This window comes from Heptranchias perlo, chromosome 17, assembly GCF_035084215.1.
Source record: "Heptranchias perlo isolate sHepPer1 chromosome 17, sHepPer1.hap1, whole genome shotgun sequence".
In the NCBI taxonomy this organism is placed as follows: domain Eukaryota; kingdom Metazoa; phylum Chordata; class Chondrichthyes; order Hexanchiformes; family Hexanchidae; genus Heptranchias; species Heptranchias perlo.
The window spans coordinates 20,381,411-20,403,501 of NC_090341.1; the positions used below are offsets into that span (position 1 = coordinate 20,381,411).

The following is a 22,091-nucleotide window of genomic DNA, read 5'->3' on the forward strand; positions in this document are numbered from 1 at the left end:
TAGACTGCTGCACTGAGCCCAGCTCATTTTTAGCTCCTCACATATTGGACTGACAACCTGTTCTTGCATTTAAATGAGGAAGGCAGAACTTGGTGGGCCTATCAACAAAGCTTTGTCAAATGGCCAGGCAGCATCACTGCTCCGTTGCCATTCAGGGTTCCCTCTCAAAGTATGAATGCAGGCTATCACCCTAATTTGGGAAGGCCAACAATAGAACAAACCAGGAGAAAAACCATATCCTCGGAGGTATTCCACTTGGAGCAATATTTAAAAAAAACAACCGTGGACAAAGTACCTTCTGTACCAAATGACTCTTGAAACTTGCCCAACCTGTCTTGTACTTGCTTTACAATCCTTTTCAGGTGGTGCAATTGGTTAGACAATAATATTTCATCTCTCAGGCCTGGGTTTGATTTTAGTCCAAGCTGGTAAGATGAAAGTCTTCTCCATCCATATGTGAATGAGGAACATCTTTTTAAATGATCACAAAGAATAGAAAGTAAAAGAACTAAAATAAAACTGAAATAGTAAAATAAAAGGGAATCAGACATATAAATGTGTAAAACAGATTGGAAGAAATAAAGTGAAGCTGTAGAATATAATGTATATTAGAGTTTCCAATCTAAATATCACATTCACCAAATGTTCTTACTATTGTAAGCTGATGTTTCTGTATCTCCAGTTGGGGATCTACGTTCCTGGTGCACAGGTAAACAACCCTTCCACTCATACAATGCATGAGGAGGCCTCCGCTCTGGAGTGTTTGGCTGTAGGAATTGAAGTTTCATGACCTCTGACCTATAAGAAAAAGAGGTAAATGGAAATGGAAAAGAAGCAAACCCCTTTAAAATCACTTTGATCATTTTTTGAGCTTTTCTGACCATGTCTGCCATTTTATAGCTTTGAAAATATGCACATTTATCTAAACATCTAACACCAGTAACTTAAATTCTAAATATGTGAAAGAGAAATTGGAAAACAGCAATGAACCAAAAACATTGCTTAATCCACAATATTGTCATTTTTATTGTCATGCAATAAAGTGCAACCAAAAGATTAAACTGCCTTTTTTGATATTTTTATAGATTTTAACATTTGTTCAAACGTCCAATTTCTAGCATTGCTACCTGGCTGTTTTTGTCACTAGTTACGATCCCAGGTACCATAGCAATAGCAGCACACTGCAAAGTCCCACTTTAGCCGGTTCAACAGGTACAGCTTTAACTTCTCTTTGGAACTTGTTTGCCACAATGCTCCAAACAGCCTGAGTGCCACCTTGTGAATTGTAACCAGCAAAACACTGGCTGTGAAATTAAACAAATAAAAGCCAATGAGAATGCAATAATGGTGGTGAGAAACTCTTATTGGACAATATAAATATTTGAAATCGTTACTTCATAGCTGTCTGCACAACATTTCCGCTAAAATCCAAGTCGATAGATGCTGCTCTTATCACACCTACAGGCTTTACTAATTGTGGGTGCTGTAGTTTTTTGACAAATGTCATAAGTAAAAAGAACCATACACTTTCTGGTGCTCCCTGGTGATTGACCCAGAATTGTTTGCTTATTATTGATTGATTTAATTATAGGGCAATGAGTTCTTACCAATCTAAAGACATAATCATTGAAGCTTGGTGAGACAAGAACTTCACACCCATGATTTAGTAAAAAATAAATTGTCAGCTGAGCATCAGCATTCGTTGGTGAGACATTGCTTGTTAAAACTCTCACTGCATCATATGAAAAGGCAATCATTTTCACACCATGGTACAAAAAACAACTCTTTTATCTTGCCAAGTGCAACATATAAATGGACAAATTGACTTCTACTAAATCAACATAAGCAGCTGCTAGAGTTGTATAGAAGGTGCGTACTATATAATGGCCCAGATTTTGTTGTCAAAATAACAGTGAGGCTAATGGTACAGCAACTTCAGGCGAGGGGCAGATGCATGGTTAAATGTCAATACCCAATAGTTGCTATCCAAGTTGCACCACTCCGCCATTAACTTTGTGAAAATGACATTTCATTGTCTGCCTCACTATTGAAATGCATTGAATGGCGTGAAGTTGCTGTATTTGCGCGGTAGACCCGAACTAAACTTGCCACAGAAAGTTAAGTCATGTTATTACAAGCGCACGTACCTTTTCAAAGATGTGATAACTGTTAATTACTGCCATTCAACCTCTCTGGTACTGAAAATTAACTATTAAAAATGTGGAGTCTCATTCCTTCAGGAATTAATTGTTGTTGGAGATTTAAAAAAAGTAACATTTAAAATTAAAATTTTTTTTTTTTACTTTTCGCAATTTTTTTTCTCGCTCTCTTAATTCAATTTTTCTTTCCTTCTCTATTTCTCTTTCTGTACCTGTTCTGACATCGAATTCACCCACTCTAATTTACACTTCCTTCTCCGTGGTGCCTCTGTTTATCTCAATCCTTAAATCTCATTGGTTAAGGAGATACACAGTTCCTTGCCCTGTTCACTCAGGTCCCAGATGCCTGTTTCCCTCGCACTTTCAGCAATTTGCCACGCAAAAAATTTAAAAACCTAAACGTGCAAGGACAAGTCTAACTAACAGCAGATGATTTAGATGCCATCCCTGCTACTGCAAAATCTGGGCCAATGTTTTGGGGGATCTTAATTATTTACATCAATGCTGATATCCTTATAATATAACATGCAGCACCAAATAAACACATGAGCCGTTCAATAGGACACTGGGTGGTGTATTGGGTCAGCAATTAATCCTTTCATCTTTGTGACCTGGATTCCAAAACAGAGGGTAAATGTGTCCTCTTGTTGACAGTTGTTAAAACCAAAGTGTTGATAGGAATTTCTTCCTTGCTAATGGGCCACCATCTGTATTTCAAAACAAAGTGTTTGCAAACCCTTTTTATTTGTTTATGGACTCATGATGTGATGAATTAAATTGTCAAATGCTTCTCTGTGGCAAAATGACATGTTTTCTCCTCCATATACAAAAGGCTTGCTAAAGACTTTTTCATGAAGATAATGCCCCTTTGAAAGAAATTCTATTAACAAGTATTTAGTGTGTGATATTACAGCCAGCAAATTTTGATAATCTTAATTCAGAGCAACTGTCAAACTGATGTAATCCTTTAAATACCATCTATTCCAAACCCCCAATTCAACAAAACATTTATTATTTGTTTTGTATTATAACGATAATAACATAGAATTGAAAAAAGTACAATTGTTTTTAGTGGGGAGTATGCAGAGGACCGTTGCCACAAGGTCATGTCATTCTGCTGTATGACGTTGACATGTCAAGGCTAACAGTCTGCATGGGCACATGGTGAAAGTCCAGGTTATTTATCAAAGTCATTGGGTTGATCCCACCAATTGTACATGAACACTCAAACTGGTCACGTGTCTATACTATTTTGTTTGTTAATTAAACCCAATATTGACCATTTAATTTTTTGTTTGTTACTGCTTTATGTGGTAACATATCAGCATACATCAATAAAAAATAATGTCTCGTGCAATCTTTCCGTTGTTGGATTTTACACCAAACTGATTTTTAATATATAACATAGTATTTTGTAATACAAGTCAACCTTTCAATCCAATGTTCTAATGTGCAGAAAACAGGAAAAGCAGTTGCTAAATCCTTCCTGCAGTGAAAATCACTCTAGGGAATTATCTGAAGAGATAATCCTTTAGTGCTAAGACAAAGGTAGTGGAATGTGTGGTGTGAAACAAAACAAAAATTTAAAAAGAGTATCATGGAGTGCTTTCACTGATCATCCATTACTGCGGATGTCAGTCCATTAAAGATTGTCAGAGGGGATTCACCAGTACAGCCAAACAAGTGAGCTCCAAAAATAGTAGCATCAATCAACTAGTGTTAGAAACTATCCAGTGGAAAATTATGAAGATTTCACACTTATTTGGAACTAATTGGAAGTTGCAATGGTGTAGATTAGAAGCTTACATTTTAATGACTGCAGCAGCACTGTGATCTAAAATAAGTTTACAATGTTCCAGCTCCTTCAGATTGAACTTTAAATGGAAGACCATTCCATTTGTTTCATATTTGTCTTTTGAGGCTCAATGCTGAATTTTTCTTAAAGCACAAAATAAAACAAGAAAACGGTGCATCAATATGCAAAGATAAAGAATGGTGCAGGCATTTTAGTTCATGCAGAGAAACATGATAAATATTGAGGAGAAGTATTACTGCTTGTTAGTTAAAAGTAAAATGAGAGGAAAGTATAATGAAATCATACAAACTGATCATTAATATATAGAACGTTTATTTGCTGTTCCTCAGTGTGCCCTTTGTATCCCTGAGGGCCTGGGACTTGACATGCCCGGGCTTGTTGGGTGCAGTGTGGATTGTTGCCTGAAACCAGACGAGAGGAGACAGAATACGCATTTTTCCCTTTAAAACAATCAACCCAGAGAAAGACTTCATCTTACACAAAACTAAAGCCCATCAAAACCTCGCATAAATAATCACTACTAGCTACTAAGGCAGGAAGGCAACAGTGGAGCAATTATGCAAGCCCATCAAGACTTCACATATACAATGGCTTTCAGTTCAAGACTAGTTACGGGGGCAGGAAGGCAATGATAAACATTATGCAAGCCCATTAAAAACGAGGCAACCGCCCCAAAACCAGTTAAGGCGAAAAACTATAATCACCTGAAGAAGCCCACCTAAATCAGACAAAGAACGAATCTTGATATGGCGCTCAGATAAGAAATTCGAAAAACAGTATAACTGGGCCACCAGTTACGAAGGGGGCAGGTTTTAAGCAGAGTTTAAGCAGGGAGAGGTAGCTAAGCTAAGCAGAGGAAGGAGATCCGGAGGTTCGCAGGCCCGCAGGCAACATCACGGCAAGGGGCACAGCGTGGCAGGCTCAACCGAAGACAACAAGGCCGCAACCGCAGCCCTCCACGAAGATCGACCACCCACAACCGCGCCTTACCGCATCAGTGGACTCCACCCAACTGAAGAACCTTCGCAGATTCCACAAACCAGGACCATGTGGGGACGGCAGGCCCCAAAGGACACAAAGAGCGTACCCCAAAACTGCAACCAGCTTACCTGGCTGGATTTCGAACTGTTAAGGAACCCTTGTTGGTGAGCATGATCCCTGACCTCTCCTTGTTCAATTTAGTTAGGTTTGGGGGTGGGACAAGGGTAAGGCGATTAGTAGCGTGATTTTCCCTCGTTATGCCGTGTGTTCCCCATTCTTAACTCAGTGTATTTCTGTAGGTCTGTATAATCTCAGTGTAATCCTAATGTTATAATTTCATTTGTGACTACAAAAACCCAGTTTTTCTTGCACCAAAACCAGTTGTCTGCTGCATTTTTGTCACAACCCCCAAATAAGTCCAAGGTCTAGAACCAAGGGAGTGGGAGCGATTCAAACCGCTCAGAAGTCAGAGGTGAAGCTGACACACACCACCACCCCCTACAGAAAGTGATGGCAATTATAATGCTCCAATATCAATATTACTGCTTATATTTTACTGAGCTGGACATAAGAAGAACCTAAAAACTGCCAAATCAGAATTGATTTCAAAGTCAGTTATATGTCACTAAAAGTATAACACAAATATTTAGGATATTGGAACACACTCAATGGATTCAACTTCTTTACTGTTTAGCAAAAGGTCATAGCAATTTTATTGCACCCATACTTTCTTGATGTATTTTCACTTATTTGTGGATACTTGAGAACAGGGAAATGACCAAGGACTTTGATGGGGAGAAAAAAGGGAGAAAAAAAATGAGTATCATGATCTGAGAACATTGAAATCATACATGGCTCCAAAATTCACCTATGTTTCAAAGTAATTTTGCATTTTCATTAAGTCATTAAACATTTTAAGAATGTCAAACATTTAAATTGTCCAAGCTTCCCCATTTTGACAAATCCCATTGTTGAGTTCCTGGCAGAGCACAGCTAGTGTTAATTGCACATTTCTACTGTTTGCTTAGATGAGCCACAGAACAAACTTAAACTTGTCAAAAGCGGCAGATAATATTTTCTCGAAAGGCCTTTCACAAGCAATCCAGTTCAACTGTTAACGAACCCAGTGGCAGTACTAAGTATAAAATCCGTGTGGCAATATCCAGAGCTCATTTTGATGTCTTTCAGATCCATTAGAGATGCTGATAATGTATCAGTACTCAAGCAGAGTGGAGCGAGGTCGCCATAGTGAGAGACAAACATCTCTCTTGTTCTTTTGTGCAGTAGAAATAAGCTGCTTTGGGCCTTGAAAAAAATGTCATAGAGAGAGTGAAAGAGTGTAAAGTGATAGGTCCTGAAATATTACCCATAACTAATTGCATTTTAATTAATGCTCTTCTGACTGTATGAGGGTTTGAAGCAGCAAAGTAGCAGCCAAAAGGTGTTAAGAGTTAACCAATATTCTTCACTGTAGTTATAGTAATTCCTTCTGTTATAAGAAACTCTCTTTTTGGTTATTGAAAACTAGAAACTAGTTCCAGTAATTAATAAGATAAATTGCTCAGACAGAAGTTTTTAACAGTGATACTATTCTTTACTGAAAACTATAAAACTCTAGTGCACAAATGTGTTCTTGGTCTTAGGAAGCATGAAGATACAATTTTGGCATGGTGATAAAAAGTAAATCTATGGCAACTGGGTGGCATAATGAATTAGCATGCTGTCCTCTCACCTCTAGGGACCTTGGTTTGAATTCATGATAGTTTACCTTACACTGGATGAAATGGGTCTAAAACAAAGCTGCTCCTTGAATAAATTCAAAGATTCAAATGCTTCAAAAGTCAGCTGAGGTCTGTGTGAAGGGATATAGAAATTCATGTTGGTCAAGACTGCTTTCTAAAAAAAACGACTTTATCCATTTCATGGGCTCGCTTAGAATATTACAACTAAAGCAGTTATTATACATGCCCCATCACAAAGCTGGTACTGGTTTTCAAGGTTTGGAAATATCAATCCAATTTCTATTGGGTGTAGAACTCAAGTAAGTCACAAGGATAGCTTGTGTGGAAAACATAAGAATTCATCCAGTTATAGTAGTAAGTGTCCTCCCAATTTGGGACTAAGTTATATTGCCAAAACAGAGTAGAGGGACCTTGCTCTGCACCTGATATCAGAATGGCTAACTTGCGTTCTTGTTTTTTTAACCAACATTCTGCTCTGGAGCTTTAGGGTTTTTGACTTTTGCCCCTAAAACTGTAAACAATTCTTATCTCCACATTAGATCTAGACAGGGTGAATTTGGAAAAAATCTTTAAAAAATGTTACTAAATCAGAACCATTTGGATTCAGAGCTCCTCTCTTGAGATGCAGTACTCATTGAATGAGGTAGTTTGCCTCATTTTACGCGATTTACAAGGAGGTGATATTTTACATAGTTTGCTCTTTTTGCAATGAGATTGCAAGGTACACAAAAACTTGCAGGACTGAAGAAAGCAAGCAGGTCTTAATCATTCAAACATACAACAAAGGCAAAGAAAAAGCTTGGCTGATTGTCGATCACTCTCTCACCTCCAACGTACAGCCTCTTTTTCCTTGAAACCTATTGGGCCAAATTTTGGTGTCAAAATAATGGTGAGGCTAATGGCGCTCGCCGTTATTTATGCGTAAATGGTACAGCAACTTCAGGAGAAGGGCAGGTGCGCGGATAAATGCCAATATTGAAAAGTTGCTGTCCGAATTGTGCAGCTCCACTGGTAGCTTCGTGGAAACGGCATTTCGCTGTCTGCCTCTACATGCATTGAATGTAGTGAAGTTTCTGTATTTGTGTGGTAGATACGAACTAAACCCACTGCAGATATTTAGGGCTAGTAATCATGAGTGTAAGTAGCCTTTTAATGACATGATAAGTGTTAATTACTGCCAATCAACCTCTCTGACACCGAAAAGTAACTATTATAAGTGTGGAATCTCATTCCTTCAGATTGTGAATTGTTTTAGGAGATTATAAAATGTAAAATTTTTTTTTTTTCTTTCTTTTCCTTTCTGACTCTCTTTTCTCTCTCTCTTAATCGAATCTTTTTTTCCTTCTCTTTATTTCTCTTTCTATACCTGATTTGACATTGAATTCACCCCCTTTAATTCACCCTCTTAGTCCTGTGCTGGTTATTTCCCAGTCCTTAAATCTCATTGGTTAAGGAGGTACACTGTTGGTTGCCCTGTTCACTCAGGTCCCAGATGCCCTGTTTCCCCTCACTGCCATTATCAGCTCGCACTTTCAGCAACTTAATGGGCAAAACATTTTTGAGCTGAAGGATGGAGGGGCAAGTCTAACTAACGGCAGATGCCGTTAGATGCCCCGCTACAGCAAAATTTGGCCCAATGTCTTCCTATTTTAGCGATACTATTATAATTAAAATAATAGTATTTTATCAATACTATTATACACTCTGAATTTTCCTCTTTAGTTCCTTTAAAGCTGCAAGCATGCCATCCTACACACTCTTCTACCTTGTTACATACCCACTATATTGCAATCAACATTCATCTCACAGGCTTCTATTCCAACTCATTATTTCCTGATTGCATCAGTCAATGTAACTTCTATCTTGCAGGGGTACTTCATCTGGCACTTGCGTAGATTGGAAATTCATAATTTTCCAATATCCGCTAGCAATGGACAAGATATCTGGCTATAGGCCTTTCCTCCAGTCACCCTCTTCATCCAATACTGTCAAATACCTAAGTCCCATTCATTTCCTAACAATCTACCTGTGTTAAAAATAACGGAATCATGTTTACAAATTCTCTGTAACAAGGACATTGACTATTGAGGATTAATCCAGCCGCTGAGAGCAACCTCCAGCTTGAAAATTTATAGCTTTTGCCACAGGGGATAAAGGTAATCTTAACTAGATGGAAATAGTCAGACATTCCAGGAGAGACAGCTATTCCTTTTTCAGAAGATTTAATGTGGGAGAGAATTCTAATGTAGTGGCAGTAAATGCTGAAGCATCAGAGCAATTGCTTGGAGGTACATAAGTTAACAGATCCTGGCAGCATCATAAGGACAAGAACAGTCAATGAGGAAAGCAGATGGCAGAAATTGTTTCATCAGGTTTACTTTAAAAAAGATTTTTTTAAAACAACACTCAAAATAACTTCTATGTTTATTCAAAAAATTCTATTAAACTATTTAGTAATTGTTTGCTTTTAACCATAATGTAACAAAATTTAACATACATCAACAAAATAAAAATAATGGAATAAGATTTTCTAAAGTATGTATTATGTTGTACCTCTACCAGAAAAGAGCACAAATCACAGTAATACCTACATATGTGGCAAAGGCATCAGTTCTCCAGTGCAGCTTAAATAAATTAGGTCTGTTATAAATAAGCTCATATTAAAAAATTGTCTTTTTCCCATCATTTCTTTCCAACTGTAACATGGGAAACTGTAAAGTCGTCATTTTAAAAAATTAATTGGATGAATAAGATTTGAATTTATAGGTTGCATAATTTCTCTAGTAAGTAGATCATGGTATTTTTTTAACCACAAGTGACTATTGAGGTAGGAAAAAAAACATCATTCAAAAGGGAATTGGATGAGTATAAAAAGGAACATTATAAAAGGAGACAGGAAAAGGATAGAGAGATGAGATTAGAATAGGTAGCTCCATTGAAGAGCTAATTATGGCATAGCCACAATAGGCCAAATGCCCTTTTTCTGGGATGTAATTTCTATGATTCTATGAACTTGAGAGTTAACAGCGGCAGCTTCCATAACTTTAATAAGTACCAATAGTACCAATGGTCGTGGTTGTTGGAGGCCAATCATCTCAGCCCCAGGACATTGCTGCAGGAGTTCCTCAGGGCAGTGTCCTAGGCCCAACCATCTTCAGCTGCTTCATCAATGACCTTCCCGCCATCATAAGGTCAGAAATAGGGATGTTCGCTGATGATTGCACAGTGTTCAGTTCCATTCGCAACCCCTCAGATAATGAAGCAGTCCGAGCCCGCATGCAGCACGACCTGGACAACATCCAGGCTTGGGGTGTTATGTGGCAAGTAACATTCGCGCCAGACAAGTGCCAGGCAATGACCATCGCCAACAAGAGAGAGTCTAACTACCTCCCCTTGACATTCAACGGCATTACCATTACCGAATCCCCCACCATCAACATCCTGGAGGTCGCCATTGACCAGAAACTTAACTGGGCCAGCCATATAAATACTGTGGCTACAAGAGCAGGTCAGAGGCTGGGTATTCTGCGGCGAGTGACTCACCCCCTGACTCCCCAAAGCTTTTCCACCATCTACAAGGCACAAGTCAGGAGTGTGATGGAATACTCTCCACTTCCTGGATGAGTGCAGCTCCAACAACACTCAAGAAGCTCGACACCATTCAGGACAAAGCAGCCCACTTGATTGGCACCCCATCCACCACCCTAAACATTCACTCCCTTCACCACCGGCGCACTGTGGCTGCAGTGTGTACCATCCACAGGATGCACTGTAGCAACTCGCCAAGGCTTCTTCGACAGCACCTCCCAAACCCATGACCTCTACCACCTAGAAGGACAAGAGCAGCAGGCACATGGGAACAACACCACCTGCACGTTCCCCTCCAAGTCACACACCATCTCGACTTGGAAATATATCGCCGTTCCTTCATCGACGCTGGGTCAAAATCCTGGAACTCCCTTCCTAACATCACTGTGGGAGAACCTTCACCACACGGACTGCAGCAGTTCAAGAAGGCGGCTCACCACCACCTTCTCAAGGGCAATTAGGGATGGGCAATAAATGCCGGCCTCGCCAGCAACGCCCACATCCCATGAACGAATAAAAAAAAATATAAAGGCACTAGAGTGATCGCTAACACCGTTAGACAGATTACCTTTCTTCACGATAGGATGAACATAAGCAAATTTTCAAGCAGAAAGAATGGAAGACTGGGAGTAAGAGAGAGTGACAAGAAAAAAAATACTTTGGAACAGAAGAACCGATGCTATTGCTTGTTAACACAATGAACGAGCCATACAGATCAGGGAGGACCTAGATTAAATCCCTGGTCAGGTTTGGGCTCAGCTGTAATGCCCTGCTGTAAAGCCTCATTCTCTAGGTTCACACATTAATAATGGCTGCTAAACTGAAGAACCAGAGGCCCCTACAGCATCTGATGAACTGTACCCAGAAAGTGTCACTGCCTACCGGTGAGGAGGGGGAAGGATAAATTTGCTGAAAGCAAAACAAAAAACGCAAACAAAAAGTATTGAAATAAAAAACTTGAATGGTGAAATATGAACCACTCTGGACAAATATCAGGCTCCATCAATTTACTTTTTCAATCATGTAACAAACAAGATTTCTGAATAAGCTTCTTAAAAATTCTAAGGTTAACTGAATTGAGTGAGGAAAAACTGATGGACCACAAAGTATTTCTTAATGTGATATTTTCCTATTGCTAAACATGTTTTTTTTAAAAGTGACGTTTAGTTTTGTGTTATCCGCAGATCTCTTTTTGTCTTGGGAAAGTGCATGGGATTCCACTTGGGAACACTTTTCCAAGTGCACTGTTCTTGTGGAAAGAGATACAGGGCCGGGGGAGAGTGCAGGAACACTCTGACTCCAGTGCCAGAACTTAAATGGAAAGGTAAAACTGGAGAGAATTGTGTTTCTCCAACCATAATAACAGTGACTTCATGAAACTTGAGGTAGATCAACACAGTCCATGCTGCAAAAGCAATAATGGGCCACATTTTAATTGGATGAAGAAGTTGTTAAGTTTATAGGGAGAATGACACTACCATTAAATTCAGTAATGCAATGGCGTGTCTGCAGCACAACAAAAACATCTTGAGACCTGTGATTTACAAACTCAAACATTAAGCTTTTTACTCATAAAAAGCATTATTTTGATTTCCTATCTAATAAATGACAAGCTGCTAAATGCCAATGTGAGGTTTTAGTCGGGTTTTGAATTCAATAAAAGGCCATTGTTTTAAGTATTCACAAAAAGATTCATTTCTAAACTCTTAAATTAGTATAATTTTAAGTCAGGACTGGACAGGAAACTCAGTCTGTGCCGCGAAAATGTTATAATGTAAATCAAACTTTCATTTATAACTAAAATCATTTCCTTTGGTGGGACTAAGGTTTTTGAGAAAGTTTCATACAAAACACTATTAGTTAAACTCAAAACTGTGGGGATTCAGTGTAAAGCATGGGAATGGATAAGAAGTTGGCAGGAGGGTAGAAAACAAATACTCTTTAGAGGATTTATATCAGAGTAAGGGGAAAGTACTGAGTGGAGTGCCCCAGGGATCGGTATTAGGACCACTACTGTTTCTAATGTACATCGTTATACCTGGATTCAGAAACCCAATGCAAAGTGGTCACTTTGGAGTAGGGATGCCAATTAATCATGGTTAATTTCTGCGATTAACATGTTAATTTTTTTGGAGCTTAATTTTTTAATGTGTATTAATCAAAGCAGTTAACTGCAATTAATTGATAGCTCTAATTTATATAAATATATAATTAAATGTTAATGAACTGGAAGAGAACCTATATTTTAATTTACATTAGAGACAGTTCCACTGGCCCGGTCTAATGGTACAGAACAGCCTCATTCCTTGCTGCCAACAGACTGACGCTATTTTCTTTTGAGGCTTATTGCAAAAGTTGGAGGTGAAGAGGTCTCTGTAACATCGGTCACTGTACATCATAATGAGAAAGGGGCAAGGGTTTTGGAGCTTGCTTTGAGTATCCCAACATAAAATCTGTTATTTTCTTCTTGACGTATTTTTTTATTTTTCAGCCCCAACTGTTTAACTGTAAGACCTATCAAATATGCAATTAAAGAGGGACTGAGATTAAAATTTTTAATCGTGAGATTAATCGCAATTAATTTTTTTAATTGCTTGACAGCTCTAGTTTTTAGACAGAATTGTGTTCCTGTCATGTTCAAAAATAGCGATTTTTTTTTTGGTATAAGTTTACATGATATGGGGAGATATCTCATTGCAAATGTGAAAAATGACTAAAAACAATTAAAAAGCAACCTGGGTAAGATTTAGGAAAAGAAGAGCAGGCATCATAGATATCTATTTACTGACAGCAAAAATGAATAGTTTTTTTAAATACTGGAAGAGATTTAGAAATCAGCACAAACAACCACCACTCGACACTACACACATTTTGTAATCCAGTTTCTAAGTCGAGACTACACCAATGTAATTTCAATGAAAATGTTTCCAAGATTATAAAGGGAAGTTCAATGCACCCTTTAAGAAAAAATGTTGCCTTTCCCATCACTTCATGTATGTTCTCAATTTATCTTAATTTGTTTTCATTATATAATGTCCTACATAGACCAGCAGCAGATATAATTGGCTGCAGCCAAGGGCAGTAATCTATGAAAAATGTTCTGTAGGCACATTACAGGAACTGATTTTTTTTTTTAATTGCTGATTTATTGTTTGTCAAAGATGATGGGATATTTAGATCTTGGATCCTTATGAATCTATTCTATTAATACATTTAGATCGTGAGTCTGCCTTGTGGAATGACAAAAACATCAGCAGGGACTTTTTAATGGTGTTGCATTAGCTCCTGCTGTCTCACCCCCTTGGCTATAGGTGTGATAAGTATTCATATGCTTCACCAACTGCGTCACCAACACAGATTTCATTTCATCAGGTCAGGATACATTACTCCCTCTACCAGGCATTGTCTCCCACCATGGCTGTGGCTACAGGTTCTTTTGTAGATCCTTGACTACTTCATCAGACTTGATCCCTCCCCTCCACATCCACCGCCCCCCTCCACATCCCCCGCCGCCCTCGAGTTTAGTATCATCTGTCAAATTTGGCCATTTTGCATTGCATTTTGAATCAAGCCATTTATATAGATTAGAAACAGTATGGACTCCTTCATTGATCCCTGGGGTACTTCATCCAATTATTTTCTTGATTTTATTTCTATGGTGATAAACTATTGTTTAATTCCCAGCCAGTAAACTCTGCTTAATTGCATTTTCCCTTGAGGCTACCATCTCTTTTTCAGGCTAAAAATGTGGGTATTAAAAGTCACTGAACACAGTTTTATGTAAAGCTCAATCCTATCACAATTTCATGACTTAAATGGAAATCATGTTGCTGAGGCTAACATCTTTACTCCTCTCTCCATAATTTTTGCCAAGAAAAAGCACAAAAGAAGTCCTTGCAATCCATGTTGACCTAAATCAGTGAGCACTGAGTGTTCTGAATTGAGGAATAGCTCAAAGCCTGAGACAAATTCATAGCAATTAGATCCAAATCACAAGTTCTGTACTTAAAGGAATGATTCCACTATTGGTGCTTAATTCAGCTTTAAATTTTTACCCTGAGCTTAATTTCATGATGTCATTCTGCAGCTGACAGTAGTCAGGGGAATCAGTTTGTTCAGCTGTTTCCTGTGTTGACTGGAAACTGAAAACTGGGATAGTGCGTGAAACTATACAGAGCAAAAATCTCCAGCCACATCAGAGAGAAAAATATACATTTTATTTCAAAGTATTGTTTAACCCTGCAACCCTCCATGAACTGCAGCAGAAACAATAATACTTCTTTGGGGTCTGCAGTAGCATTTCTGCATCAAGAGCAAGATTGAAAATCAGATGACAATGATTCAGTTTATTTCAGCATGAACCTGAACACAAATCTGGGGTTGCCTTTACTTTGGGGGAAGAGTTTTGAATGAACCAAGCTAACGCCAGTTCTGCTTGGGGGGCTTTCACACCCAAGAAAACATGTAGCTAGGGACGTGTGAGCTCTTATGCATGCACCACCGCACTTGTGAAATTAACTCAAACTTGAAAAATAGTAGAGGTAGACACAGGCAAAGTTTGTTCTGAAAAGTGCAGTGGAGCATGTATAGGTAATTTTGGACTGTAGTTTGTTTTTAAAAAGCAGGATGTGGCTGGCTCAGTTCAAGTTCAACTGAATTGAGGAAGCTCAAATCGAGTAACAAGAGTCTAAGAGTAATGGTAATATTGTCTGAATTATTCTAATCTCCTTTTCATGTTCTACCTCTCAAACTGAGCCAGTCCTGTGAACCTCCACTGGCTCACTAATCCCTGTTTGGACACAACTGAGTATAACTCTCTAATTCCACTTTATAATATTTAGCATTCAAACTTTGTGCAACATTATTATTTTTTGCAGCTGGTTCGGCAGGTGTATTTTGGAATTGGGGAAAAAATTCAGTAACAAAACTGTTAAAATGTAAAAGTCTAACAAGTTTGTAATCTGTGACTTGTTCTTGCAATGTGCCATTTCAAATAGCAACATTACCCTTCCCACATGGAAACCTCTAATAGATAGACCCCCCCTATAAGCACTATTTCATCTCACTTCTAAATCAATTCAGACAAGCTGGTATCCTATTGTCGTTTAGTTCTAAATAAATAACATTGATCTGCTATTGAGAAGTAGAACATGAAAAGGGGATTAGTATAATTTCGGACACCATTATCATTACTCTTAGACTCTTGTTACTAGTTCAAACAAAATAAGGGCTGATTTTGAAGTTTTTGATGCTGTGATCCCTTTCCTTACGATTGTTAACTGTTTGACACAACAGTTTTTAAAGTGGTTAACACTCCTTTTGAGCAATAGTCATCTCGCGTTTAGTTACTGAATCTTGCACACCTCGGGTGAATAAGTGGACTTCAAATTAATTGAATTTTTAGTAGTTTTACTGGCTGAGTGGATTGACTGCAATGTAATGAATTGGAGGTTCTGTCTTTGGATTAATAGATGGACTAAATTAGTATTTGCCTATGGAGATAACAATACTGCACCTTTAATCAACAACAACAAAAATAACAACCTGTATAGTGCCTTTAATGTCCCAAGGCGCTACATAGGAGTATAATTAGACAAAAATCGACACAGAGCCAAAGAACATAAGAAATAGGAGCAAGAGTAGGCCATACGGCCCCTCAAGCTTGCTCTGCAATTCAGTAAGATCATGGCTGATCTTCGGCCTCAACTCTATTTTCCCGCTCGATCCCCATATCCCTTGATTCCCCTAGAGTCCAAAAATCTATCTATCTCAGCCTTGTATATACTCAACGACTCAACATCCACAGCTCACTGGGGTAGAGAATTCCAAAGATTCACAACCCTCTGAGTGAAGAAATTCCTCCTCATCTCAGTCCTAAATGGCCAACCCCTTATCCTGAAACTATGCCCCCTAGTTCCAGACTCTCCAGCCGTGGGAAACAACTTCAAAATGAAATCATTCATTGCAAAACAGCCATGTTAGTAAGAAGGAGATATTAGGATAGGTGACTAAAAGCTTGGTTAAAGAGGTAGGTTTAAAGGAGGGTCTTAAAGGAGAAGAGGTGGCGAGATTTAGAGAGGGAATTCTAGAGCTTCGGGCCTATGTGGCTGAAGGCATGACCGCCAATCATTTGTTTGTGATTCTGATATTTTGAATTTACCATATTTTATATATGTTAAACAATGACCTGGCAAAGTTCCCACCATGCCAAATATCATGATTTTATTTAGATTTATTTTAACTGCCAAGTTAAGCTTACCTGATGCTGCATGTACAAAAGGATTGTTGCAAACAGAAATCATTCATTGCAAAGTTTGGAGCCATGTTAGTAATCTAACATTAATGTTTCTCATTATAAAATCTTTTAGGCCAATCAATATCCTTTTGAGCATTTGCTTAACGTTTAATGGTTGTATAATCTTTAGATAACCTGGTTACAGCAGTATATTTTGTAATGGCTCTAATGCAAACCAGTGTAGGGACAGTTAATGAAGATTAACCAGAGGGCTGTCTGTTTATGTGTCCAGGAAAAGTCAGTTCTTCTGGTTTTTATGCAATTAAGAATGCCTGTCACATAATCAGCTTCAGTGCCGTTGCTATGTTTGCCCCCTAGTTCTTATCCACTATCCAAAAGCAATCAAATATGCCACTGGCACCCAACAATGGGCCTCCTGTCATAAGCACTCCCAATTTCCATAATTATTTACAATAATGAAGGTACTGATTTAATACAGTGGAAAGGCATTGTTACATTTAGTCCATAGCATGAGCAATGATGAAAAGCAATTGAATATTTGAGAGAATTTTGATAAGGTATGTTACATTATTAGATATTGACTGTTTAAATCTACGTATTTATATTCAAAACCTATGAAACCATAAACTAGTTAATTAGCCATCAAATTTATTAATATTAATTTTAAAATTCTGCAAAAGCACAGTTCAAGGATATTTAAGTGTGGTATTTATTATACTAATTAGAAATAAAATATTCTGATACAGGAACTAGGCTTAATGGCCTAGAAATTAGATAGCACCTGAAGCCGGATTTCAGAAAGATCGTGCTTGACAAATGTGATAGATTTCTTTGAGGAGATGACAGATATAGTGGATGGGGGAAATATAGTGGATGTGGTGTACATGGACTTTCAGAAAACCTTTGGTTTGGTGGAGTGGATCGCCCATCCTTTAAAGAACCGGCCTGATTTTCACTCCATTGATTTCAATGGAATGGAAATCAGGCAGGTTTTTCAATGGGTGTGAGATCTGATCCACCAGATCACCACCTAGGTGGTGAAGAATCTACCCCACGTGTTTGAATGTCACTTTTCAATGAAATTGGAATCAGTATTGTGTGCTCCAAGATTGTGTGCATGAAACTGTAACAAGCCTAATATTCTAAAATGTTACAGTATGTGGAGTGTTCAATTTAGCCTTTACCCTGCCAAATGTAAATTCAGCCTGCTAATCATAGATTCCAAATTGTGTACCCCTCAATATTTCTGCAACATCTGGAAAAGGTAGGGTTAAGTCTCAGGCAGACTAATCACTCATCTCTGAGACAGGCTAGCAAATATAATATCTGGAATATGTGTAGTTAAGAACAAAGGAAAGCTGCTTGGGCAAGAAGGAAGACAATGAAGTAGCATCTTATTGTTTTCTCAAGTGAAAGCCTAATTACATTTGACCAAGTTGCTTGGCTATTCCTTGAAATGGTTCCACTGCTGAAGTGGTAACCATAGTGAAGTACTTTGGAAATGCAAACAGTGGAGAAAGTGCAAAGCATCAGAATAGCTTCTCTGTAAATGTATGATTGTCAGACTAACCAAAAGGATGGTGCCCTCTATCTTCAGGCACAGCCTCTGGTAGAAAAGCCAATGAGAGTACAATTGCAATCTATAGACTAGATTTTCTGACCGTGTTCACTTGATAAACAAGTATAAATTGGGCCAATGTAATTGGAAAAGAGTGTGGCAATCCATAATGCTGGATGTCAGCGTATTTATCACATTACACACATTTCCACTTCCAAAGTACAGGGACTCACAAAGCTCCTGTCTGATACAAACAGGAACTTAATTTGAATATATTAATGAAGTGCTGATAATGTCATTTGGATGGGAACACAGTGTTCCTGCCCCTATAGTGTTGATTCATGCTCCTGCCCACTCAAATTGGGAGTCCAGGATAGCCAGACATTTCTCAATGCTTATTCTTGCTTTTTTTCCTTTCTTGCTTTTCTCATTTAGCTGGTCAGGATCCACTGTGGCAATTGTAACACAGCTATTTCTTCCAATGACAGCAATGACATTCTTCATGGGACTCTCCCTATATTTGTGTTTTCTGGAGGAAAATGAAGATGACCCACAGAGGGATGCCAGGTAGATGATGCTGTAACAGAGCACAGCACATCTACAGACAGAGGAGCACAACCTCGTTTTGCCAAAGGATTAGTGCATGTGCTGGCTCAGTTTCTCAAGGGAGGTTGACCTGGTGGCACGAATGTGATATGTAAGGGCCTGAGTAGACTTAATTCGGCATGGTTGTTTAGAGCACCCCACTCACATTCGTTAACTGATGCTGGATGAAAGGTGGCTTGCCAGGAAGATAACAGCCATGTTATGGCCGTACCTTCCATGATGTGACCAACCATATCTGCAGACCCTGAACACCCACCTAGCAATGACTATGGGGAACTTGCTTTAAAGCCTCTGGGTCAGCAGAGCACCAAAATGCAGAGTTGTGTCATGTGCTGCATGGATACCTGCAGTTAAAGTGCTGAATCGGCTGGCACTGACAGCGGCAGCAACAGTCAGCTGCACTGTCAATATTAGCTCCATAACTTCCACTTCCTAGGTTACTATTCTGGCTTATAATTGCAGTGGCAATTAGAACCACCCACCTCACAACCATGTCATGCAGTATCATCTCCACTTCACCAGCTATTAAACGAGGAAGGGGGGATGGCTTCCATCTGGCTATTCCATCATTTGCCCGCAGTCTCCATTTTATGCCTTCACATTGGATCCAATGTAAGTCCAGGGGAGGGTGTCATGATCGCGGAGAGGGATGGAGGGAACCGGGGGTGGCAGCAACCCAGGTAATTTTTGTGGCCTTCCCCAGGCCCCATAAAAATAATTTAAAACTTACCGCTCTAGGGCGATGAGCCAGTGAAACGCTCCAACCAATTCTATCCTAAAATGCCAATTGGGCTCCTATGTATGTAATAGGACCCCAATTTGCAGATTAAAAGGGGCCTACTGCCTGAAACAGGCAAGCACTTTGGCCGCCCGACGGTAGGCCTCTCTGAAAGTGGCAGCAAGCTGATCGTTGGTGTTAATGGGGCAGTGAAACTACCAACTCCAATTTGAGGCTGTTACCACCCTGTTAACGCCAATTTCGGCAAGTTAAAATCAGCCCCTATACTTAAAATCAACTTGTTCCTAGCCATTCTAGGCAGAATGCTACCACGATCAAAATATCTAAGATATTTATTCCCCTGCACGTGCAGAACAATTCGCTTTTGCTCCAACTTTTAGAAGTTCTGGGTCTCGTAGCATGGGTTGTGGACCCAAGAAAATGGGAGATTATAATCTCAGGCTTCTGTAATGTATATAAATGGGAACATATAGTATGGTGAAGGAATAGCAGTGTGGTGATCTACTGGTTTAGGATATAATCCTTTCTTAAAAAAATCCACTGGTAAACATAAAGAAAGGAGATGGTTAACTAAAGTGGCATGTTATAGTTCAATGCCGTTGCTCTGAGCTGTGATGCCATACATTTGTCCTGTGTAGCTGCAGCTAGAGTAGAGTGTATTTGAGGAGGGAAAATCAGTACATAATTGCACTGTCTCCTAAGATTCCAAAAAGGCCCAGACCTCAGAAAGCAGAATTATTGCAATTCTTTTTGCTTAAAGTATTATTAAGAGACTTTTTTTTCAAAAAGCTTTAGCAGTCCTGGAACTTGCACAAAGCTTGCAGAGATATATTTATTTATATAAGAAACATGTGTTTACATTCTCCTTCCAATGAGAATGAAATGTTTTAGAGAGATCTTAAACTTTTGAAGCATCTGAAATGGAGAACATTTTTATTGAAACTTTTGAATCACAGACTTCTTTAACTGCAGCCCTGTCAAACTTGACAAAACAAAGTACAATAAACAACATGTTATAATGTGGAACATGGCCATGAAAAAGCTCAGCAGGATGCTGAGCAAAGTGTCAGCTTTAATAATTGATACATGCAGTGCATTATTTAATTTACTACAATCTTTTATTCAACCAGGCCCAGTTTGTGTTTTACTTGTGTGGGTGGTTGAAATGTAACGTTGGCTTATTTAGCTTTCATGTACTTTGATTTAAATTCCACAAGCAGATGGATATGTTGGATAACAGAAGCATAGATCATGTGACTGGCAAATAAACTTTACAAATGTTTAAAATCCTCTTCCTGAACCCTCGGAAGGCATTCTTTAGAATAAATTCACGTCAAAGACAGCAGACAATAAACAGCTAGATATTGTAACCTTCATTTTGGGTGGCATCAAATCTTCAGACAGTGCAACAAAATTAAAAGAATCCCTGCTATCTACCATTTTTCACTCTAGCATGAGAAACTCATTATACTTTTGTAAGCCAAGAGAACAAAATTTAAAAGAAGTATTCAATCGATTACGTAGCGTCTTTCAGAGTCTGGCATGATTGCCAGGCCCTTTATTCACATTTACTTCTTTACCACAGGCTCAGGATCCCTGCTAGAGAGCAGTAGGAGCTTTGTATAAACTTTCCCCCATTATCAGGAATAGAAAGGCTCTGCCCTCCTCTGCGGCCCTTCAAACACGAGGCTCTGGCTAATAAAAACTAGAAACAAACGGCCAAGTGTTTTCAGCACCCTCCAGATGGCATTCCCCTTTTACCTCTCCAAACGGCCTCTATTGTTTTGGAAAGAGACCAAGTTTTTCATCAGTCACTTTGACTGTTTGATTTAAACACTGCTTCCCTAGGTCAAGAAAGGCTGCAGGAATGAAAGGATGAAAGAAGGTGACAGTTCGATGGCCTCTGTTCTTTCACGGTAATGAACCAAACAGTTTTTTCTTGCTAGCATCCCTCCCCCAACCTCCTCCACTTCAGCAGGACTAGTCCCTTAATCTTCTTATTTCTATAAGTATTAACTCACAAACTCTGGGAGAAAATCAGCTGTCAGTTGATGGGAGGATTTCCCAAATTCCAGAGGCTTTTTTGGTGAGCTCTTGCTCAAAGAGCTCAGCACATATCATCAAACTAATGAATTATTAGTACATCTCCTCTTCTCTTTGAACCTTAAAATACACTGTTGTTCCAGTAATTATAAAGCTATCAGAAAGTATAAGTTAACAAAGGCATGCTTTTTCTGGGTGACCCAGGGTATAGTCTATATTGTAAAATAAATGCTGTATTAACTTTTTTAGAGAACCACTTACCTGTACTATTCTGATAATTACCACTTTATCTTTCTCACACATGCACATTCCTTTGAGCTTAAAGGACAGGTGCTCCATATTTGTCCATGTCAATGCTATTTTTTTTATAACCAACAGGAGTTCCACCTTGCTATGGATTGAAGTGAATCAAGTCACCTTTCTCCAAAAAGTGCCCCACCCAGTAACCAAGATGAAGAAATTGATCATGTGCATTTGTTACATTTGAGTGTCTCTCAACCCTAGTACTCAAACCACAAGGCGATGTAAAGTGAGCATCTAAACTGATAGTTATAGACCTGGAAAGTGCTATAATTTAAATACCTTGCGGATTGGCCACCTATT

At 38.8% G+C, this 22,091-nt stretch overlaps 2 protein-coding genes across 8 annotated transcripts in view; one reads left to right on the forward strand and one right to left on the reverse strand.

Annotated features, from left to right (window-relative positions):
* The window catches only part of cfap92 (cilia and flagella associated protein 92 (putative)), a 248,665-nt gene that overhangs the window by 56,172 nt on the left and 170,402 nt on the right, over nucleotides 1–22,091 (forward strand). The window contains exon 5 of one of the 7 annotated variants that reach the window (XR_010966076.1): nucleotides 683–1,046. The exons of the other annotated variants lie outside the window; for them this stretch is intronic. The gene's annotated coding sequence lies outside the window, so the exon portion shown is untranslated. Of the gene's footprint in view, nucleotides 1–682; nucleotides 1,047–22,091 lie in introns of those variants that run through there. 7 annotated transcript variants of the gene reach the window in all.
* The window catches only part of efcc1 (EF-hand and coiled-coil domain containing 1), a 59,811-nt gene that overhangs the window by 16,346 nt on the left and 21,374 nt on the right, over nucleotides 1–22,091 (reverse strand). The window contains exon 2 of the mRNA XM_067998685.1: nucleotides 653–798. Coding sequence (XP_067854786.1) covers nucleotides 653–798 — 146 coding nt within the window. The remainder of the gene's footprint in view (nucleotides 1–652; nucleotides 799–22,091) is intronic.